Source organism: Drosophila yakuba, chromosome X (genome assembly GCF_016746365.2).
Source record: "Drosophila yakuba strain Tai18E2 chromosome X, Prin_Dyak_Tai18E2_2.1, whole genome shotgun sequence".
Lineage (NCBI taxonomy): Eukaryota > Metazoa > Arthropoda > Insecta > Diptera > Drosophilidae > Drosophila > Drosophila yakuba.
Window position 1 is genome coordinate 174,551 of NC_052526.2, and position 7,752 is coordinate 182,302.

General features: G+C 38.8%; 1 protein-coding gene across 6 annotated transcripts; it reads left to right on the top strand.

Moving 5' to 3' along the window:
• The first annotated feature begins 5,389 nt into the window (after window positions 1-5,389).
• Window positions 5,390-7,633, top strand: LOC6523788 (odorant receptor 1a). Of its 6 annotated transcripts, XM_039374076.1 has the most exons (4): window positions 5,722-6,646; window positions 6,780-7,074; window positions 7,141-7,383; window positions 7,438-7,633. In XM_039374076.1, the coding sequence occupies exons 1-4, from the start codon at window positions 6,141-6,143 to the stop codon at window positions 7,564-7,566; spliced, it is 1,173 nt and encodes a 390-aa protein (XP_039230010.1). In that variant the 5' UTR covers window positions 5,722-6,140; the 3' UTR covers window positions 7,567-7,633. The 6 variants fall into 6 exon arrangements, with proteins under 6 accessions (XP_039230017.1, XP_039230010.1, XP_039230005.1 ...); XM_039374083.1 differs by lacking the exon at window positions 5,722-6,646 and adding an exon at window positions 5,390-5,673 and having other exon boundaries at window positions 6,780-7,383; XM_039374071.2 differs by having other exon boundaries at window positions 5,725-6,646; window positions 6,780-7,383.
• Window positions 7,634-7,752: the final 119 nt, after the last annotated feature.

Below are 7,752 nucleotides of genomic sequence, written 5' to 3' on the forward strand. Positions count from 1 at the left end.
TTGGCATTCAATCAATTCGATTCCTTTGAATTATGACGAACGATTTAGTTTAAATTATGATGAACGATTTAATTTAAATTCACTTCGCGCAAAAACAAACACGAATGATTAGCAACATTGCAATGGGCTCGGAAGAATGTAACGGACGATCCCAGCCTAAAATGCAAAACAAAGCCCCCAAATTAATGCTTGCTACAATCAACAGAAAAAAGAAGAAACCCAACAGAAACAAGGTGAACCTTCCAAGTAAGGGGTCAATTTTTGGAGGCCCATGAATTGCGAAAACCGAAAAGCATTTGCAACAAAGTGCCAAACAATCGCCAGGTCACACGATATTTGTATATTTTAAGAAGAAGTCGACTTGTTTACATTCTTCAAAGTGGTTGTAAAGTCAAATTGTTATATTTTTAAAACGTTCTTTCAGTATTTGATGATGATTTTTACTTGTATTGTCATTGACATTCCAATTTAATCTCAATTTAAGTTTTAAGTCCTCCTTTTATAAACATGAAGATGTGATGTCCAGAGGCTTGGGTGTTTTCGTTGTTAGGGCAAGTAACGGTCTGTTTATTGGCCAATTTTATCCCGAAAATGTGTGCCTCTGTGGAATGCAGTTTATTTCGGGGTTATATATATATATATATATATATATATATGTTATATATATCTTGTTTCTTTCAGTGGCTGCGATTTGTGAGCAATATTTTTACTTGACATTTGGCCAGGCTCAGAGAGAAGGCTCGGCTGGTTAGGCGAATGTTTCACCGGTGTGGCAAGTGTCCGGTTTCCCTCACCCTAACACACTTGTGTACCCCTCAAGCCTTCTAACTATTCAAACTCCTTGGCTAGTCATGTCCCATTTAACATTTCGGTACAACGAGTAGAGTAGCGCTTTTGTGTGGCAGCGCGGTATTTTAAGGCCCAATCGATGGGAGGATCGAGATTGAGGCACGCAAATAAATGAGGTAAATATATAATAATTTAATATATGAATATACCAAATTGCATAGGAGTGAATATTGCTCATTAGAAGCTTAAAGCACTCCAATAAATATGTTTATTAGTTTTACGAAGTTTCGTATGGACTTGTGCTATTGCTCTTATTGTCCACAGTGTAAATCGGGGGAACATTGGGCGCAGATTGACAGACAAAGACGAGGGTATCTATTTTCCGAAAAATATATATACTACGTGCCCTTTCACGTTGTCGGCAAATGTCAGCCTAGCATTTATATAAATGCACACCTCACCCTCAACTAATTGCAGCTTCCCAAACTTTTTCATCTCCCCCTTTGAAGCTCGAGTCAATTTTCCAATTTCCCCTCCCCGACGACCCCGACCAAACTTATTTTCATTTCGAAGATGTCCACTCGGTGCATTAATACTATTTACAGCGAAAGAAAAGTTCTCACAGGTCTCACAAAAAATATAAAAATACATTTCCACCCGCAAATTCTTTACATAATTCTTTTAAATTTTTGCTCGGAGGTAAGAGATATGAATTTATTCTGCAATTTGTTTATTTAAGTGTGGCCTGGACTCATCTGCACGTCTTTTTGCGCTTTGCAAAAAAAAAAATAAAAATAAATAAAAATAAAACAGCAAATTCGGTTCTATTGTTTCGGTCTTGGGTTTCCGTAGATTGAATTTTTGGTTATTGCGGTTACCTTTTACCAGCTTTATGCGCTGCATGCAACATTAGTCAATGACACTCTTCGCTGGATGTTGATGTTGTTGCTGATCAGTTGGCAGTTTGCAACATCATCTTGCGTCAGTCGCTGAAATGATTATATAAATTTGGCATGAACCACCTCCCCTTCCTTACCATATGAATATTTGTGTAACGTTTAGATGAGTTTACTCATCATCATCTCTACTACATTTTTAATCAATTTATACTAATTATTCGTTAAGTTAGAAAGATGTTGTGCAAACATTTCTTGCCCAATTTGTTGGTGTGCCAACAGCAAGCATTAATTAGGAGCAACAAAATTACAATTCAACTGCTGCAACATGATTAAAATTCAAATGATTAAATGACATCAAATGACAGGAAGCAAACGACATCGGCAGCAGCGGCAACCGCCTTAACACCACGCAACATGCAACATACAACATCAGCTTACCATTATGACAACGTGTTGTCATTGTTATTGCTTTCCGTTCGCTAATATTATCGAAGAAATTTAATAACTGCGCATTGTGGAAAATGGCTACCCAACAGCACTAATTTCGAGGGAGGGGGCACTTTACGCGCTTTTGATCAACGGAAAACTCGTTTGACGCAGTGCAATCGAATTGCATTGGTATGGGATGCAGTTGCAACTCTCGCTCTGCGCTTTCCTTTTCGTGTTGCGCATTTCACTTGTTTCTTCTCTCCTCTCTTCTCGCGTGCACTAAGCAGATCTATTTACAACATTTCAGCCGAAATTGGTTTATTTGCTACTTTAGCCCCTTGGCACACTAAGTGAATTGACGATTGTTATACATTGAACATATGTGAGGACAGCTTTGAACTAAAGAAAGACAGAGCCGTATGTACTATTTGTTGATTGAGTGATCCACTGATGAATGTAGAGCAAACACTTTTTTCCAGTGCAGTGACCAGGGTGACACATCTTTTCAATTTCCATGATTTCGTTGTCTATACTGCTCTGCAGATGCAGATGCAGCCTGCGCTTGTGCTTCCTTTGCTGTCGCACTCATAACTACGACACTACGAACCGGCAAATGGATTTGGCTTGGCCAGCAAGTGAAACTGCTTTCGCTGTGCAGCAAAAGCGTGTGACTTTTCGCTTTTTGGTGTCTACCGCTTTGTGTTTTGTATTTTTTGATTTTGATTTTCTGCTCTCGGCCGCCGCTGCAACATTGATTTCCTCTTTCATGGCCGGTGGCCGAGATCCGCAATTGCAACTCCAAGAGCTGCAAAATGTTTCCTGCTCCGTTGCAAGACGTGCACTGCGGGGAATGGGCAACAGAAACACGGGGGCTACGGCTACCAAATTGTCAACATTTCGCTAGTATTATTCAATTTGCATGACGACAACAAGGAGAAGACAAGTTTACTTTCGCTCTCTGCAAAAAATCGTCAAACAATTGGCAGATTTCTAGCTTTTCACTACATGAGCACTTCACTTATCCTATTAGATAACATTGTACACATTGCAAGTGAAATGGAAAACCAAAAAACGCATTTAATTTAAATTCTACACAAATTGCAGCGAAAAATAGCGTGGTATATCATTTAAAAAAAAAATAACTATACATTCCCATATGCGTGCATACATAATAAAACACAAGTGTGTGAGTTACCTCATCTAAGATTCACCAACAAGACTTTTAGACCAGGCGACGTAGGTAGCGGTAGCCAAAGTTCGTGCCGTAAGTCTTTCCCCTTGCGAAATTTCCTCTGCGTCGTTAAATTACAGCAAATTCCCTCGCCGAAAAGCAATGGCAATAAAGCACAGCGCATCTTCAATAAATTTCATGCAGCTGCCGGCAAGATAAAGCTGTACAAATTATACAACAAAATCAATTGGAGTTCAGTTGCCTCCGTTTCGATGTTTTTATTTTTTCGTGAAGTTTTTCCTTTTTTTGGTACCTCTTTGAGGCTTTCGTCGTATGCCGACATCTCTGTTATATAATAGTTGGCAGAGTAGTAATCATTACGATCGCTTGTTTAAACAATGACCATTAACACTTTACTGCTTTTTCCTTTGCTGCACTCCAAAGAATTGGGATTCGACTTTTGCGCAATGAATTTTTACAAAGGATTGCTCTACCTTTTATAAATTTATTTTGCATTAAAGGGAGCGCAAAAACTTAAAGAAAGGGAGCGAAATTTGGCAACATTTCTGTCGACACGTGCTGCCGACAGGCTTGGCAATTACCTGAGTATCCGATTGACTGATTGACTGACTGACTGACTGTGTACTCGCCTGAGTGACTGACTCATCGAACTATTGGATGTGAAAATCTTCTGCATCCAGCGAGTCATCCGAACATCTGCGACATCTTAAATCTACAATTCCGATTGCGCACGACGCAAAATATAAGAGACAAAACGGAAAACTGAAAACTGAAAACTGAAAACAAACGATGGCAAATGGCGAACAAAAAAAGAATGTGTTGCAATTCAAAATAATTGTTTATGCTTGGCATTAAAATCGTTACAAAACGAATAAAACAGCCCGGTCGCGTTGGTTGTTGAAGTTTTTTAAGTTTCGTACATTAGGATTGACTATTTGCTGAAGAGAGGAAGCCGTGCAAAATCCGAATGACAAACATCGATAATCTAACAGGGAACATCAGATATAGCCTCCTTAGAAGTTTCTGATTAGAATATTTTTGTATGTAAAAAAAATGTAAGTTGATTCAAATAGAATAAATTTAAATATTTATGGACTGTAAACAACACACCGTCCTTCAAATTTAAGTATTGTTTAGAAAGCTCAAAAACTGTCCTTACAACATCGCAATATTAACAAAATTATATTTTTTTAAGTGCAAATGCCTACTTTGTTTGAGGGACACAGTACAATCGCTTCCTAGGCATATAACTGCATTCTCCTCTAGGTTTTTCTACCACTTTGGTGGCATACAGATACAGCGAGACTGAGGGACTTGAAGAGCCAGCATGACAGGTGACTGCTTACAATTTATTTGCATATTAGTCGGAAACTGTGAAAGGCTAAAAGGCTGAACAGCCTCAGACCTTAAAGTGGTTAGGCAAACAGAAGCCGCCACCGGCAAGAAGAGGTGAACTCCATTATGGGTTTGTAAAAGTTCGATTGTAAATATTTGCGTAGCCAAGAAATGGCATGAAAAGAACTCGAGTGGTAGTGTTCGTGATTCCCCAGAAGAGTGAGAGTTACTTCCTTTTCTGCACTCAGCTATTTAAAAATAAATTTATAAATAAGTGCGTGCGTAAGCAGAAATGGTACTTTAGACTTGGGAAAAGGCTTAAAGAAATACAATTTTGTGACATTTGAATTTATTGCTTAATGTTATTGAGATTAAATAATGCATTTAGTAATTAGTATGTATTCACGAATTATACATCGACGGATTCTGTTTCCAGCCTTTCAATTATGCCAACAAAATAAGCGTTAAAATGCCAAATTTTAAATAGCTTTACTTATTTTGACTTAAAAACTCGTGACTTCGGTGGGCGAATCGGTTCAAAGTCATTTCGGATGTTCTGGTGCTGTTCTTTCGTGTCAAGTGATCATAGTTAGTTTCGTTTCGTTTTTATTAACCATAAATTTCAATTACGCTCACGATTTGGATATCAATAATGTTTTCAGCGGCACGAAACGAAAAAACAAATCAGTAAAAAGGCCACAAGTGGTGTTGAATGTGAATAGTATATTTTTTTTTTTAGTTTTCTTCCGGTTTTGCTCTAGTTGTCAGAATTTTACACTAAGCACCCTAAACTAAGTAACAAACTGAAAACAAATCTTTTGAAAATACATAAAACTAAGAAATTTGTGGTGAGAGCGTTAAGTAATGTCAGCCTCCGGATATGAAAAGATATGTCAAATTCCGGAATAAGCTAACAAGCACGTTGTATCAATAATTTAAAAGTTACATCAGTAATAGGAAAAACTTCTGGCTGACAATGACCATGATGGTTTATACGACTAGTATATAAGAATAAAAAAAAACAAGTTGGTAAGACCAGCAGCGTTACCTTTAGCTATGATGAACGGTGGGGTGATATTTGTAAATATACATTTCAAACACTTTAACACATTTTGGAATTAAGAAAAAATAAAAAAAAGTATTATAATTCCTTATTATCAAGAAAATATAACAAGGTGCTAGCAGCAAGGTGCTAGGTACGTTTTGCCCAGGTGCCTCGTGGGTTTTTAGACAGACAATCGCCTCGAGCGTATAATTAAACCATTTGCTAGCCAAACCAACCCGTTTTACCTAGCCAAGTTTTTCCGTTTTTCCGTTTTTCCGTTTACCCGTGGCACTAAATTATCTTGTATTTTAAAGCCTAATTAGGCGACAACAGAGTTTCGTTCAAAGTTTTTCTAGCCAGCCCCCCAAACATTTTTAAATACACCCAAATGGGTAATCATTCTTAGTTTAGATTTCCCAGCACTCAACTCAGTAACTCAGTAGAGAACGAAATGTCAAAGCTAATCGAGGTGTTTCTGGGGAATCTGTGGACGCAGCGTTTTACCTTCGCTCGGATGGGCTTGGATCTGCAGCCCGACAAAAAGGGCAAAGTTTTGCGATCTCCGCTTCTTTTTAGTATTATGTGTCTGACCACAGGCTTCGAGCTCTGCACCGTGTGCGCCTTTATGGTTCAACATCGCAACCAAATCGTGCTTTGTTCCGAGGCCCTGATGCACGGGTTACAGATGGTCTCCTCGCTTCTGAAGATGGCTATATTCTTGGCCAAATCCCACGACCTGATGGCCCTAATTCAACAGATACTGGCGCCTTTTGCGGGGGAAGATCTCGGGGACACGGAGTGGAGATCGCAAAATCGGAGGGGCCAACTAATGGCTGCCGTTTACTTTATGATGTGTGCCGGCACGAGTGTGTCATTTCTGTTGATGCCAGTGGCTTTGACCATGCTTAAGTATCATTCCACTGGGGAATTCGCGCCTGTCAGCTCGTTCCGGGTGCTGTGAGTTATCTTTTGTCCATTCGCGGATTCGCGTTATACTACTATTTTTTAGGTTGACAATTTCCCTTCGTTTCCAGCTCTTTTGTAATTTCATGTAATTATGTACTAAGATGCTTTTTTCTTCTAATCTCAGACTGCCATACGATGTGACTCAACCGCATGTTTACGCCATGGACTGCTGCTTGATGGTATTCGTGTTGAGTTTCTTCTGCTGCTCCACCACCGGAGTGGATACCTTATATGGATGGTGTGCTTTGGGCTTGAGCTCCCAATACCGTCGCCTCGGTCAACAACTTAAGGGGATGCGCTCCTGCTTCAATCCACACCGTTCTGACTACGGATTAAGTGGTCTATTCGTCGAGCACGCTCGTCTGCTTAAATTAGTGCAACAATTTAATTTATGTTTCATGGAGATAGCTTTTGTGGAGGTTGTAATAATCTGTGTGCTCTATTGTTCAGTAATTTGCCAGTATATAATGCCACACACCAACCAGAACTTCGCCTTCCTGGGTTTCTTTTCGATGGTAGTTACGACCCAGTTGTGCATCTATCTTTTTGGTGCCGAACAGGTCCGTTTGGAGGCTGAGCGATTTTCCAGGCTGCTATACGAAGTAATCCCTTGGCAAAACCTTCCTCCACAACACCGGAAGCTTTTCCTTTTTCCACTTGAGCGCGCCCAACGAGAAACTGTTCTAGGTGCTTATTTTTTCGAACTGGGCAGACCTCTTCTTGTTTGGGTTAGTATACTCTTTTCCATTGTATTAACATTTTCACTTTGTTTTATTCAAAAGGTTGTTGATGATTTACTATCTGATCTATGTAATTTTAATCTTTTTCGTAATTATTTAAAGATATTTCGCACAGCAGGCTCTTTTACCACTCTGATGAACGCTCTCTACGCAAAATACGAAACGCATTAAAAACAATATGTTACTCATATACCTGAAGTCAACCTTTATGGGTCAATGAAGGCATTTATTAAATGAATATTTGTGTACTGTTTTTTTTTAATCATTTTTATTTAGGTGTAAAATTACAATTATCATCTGGTTTTATGTACACACACATAATAAAATTATGCTTAATTAGACAAAAACGAAACATTT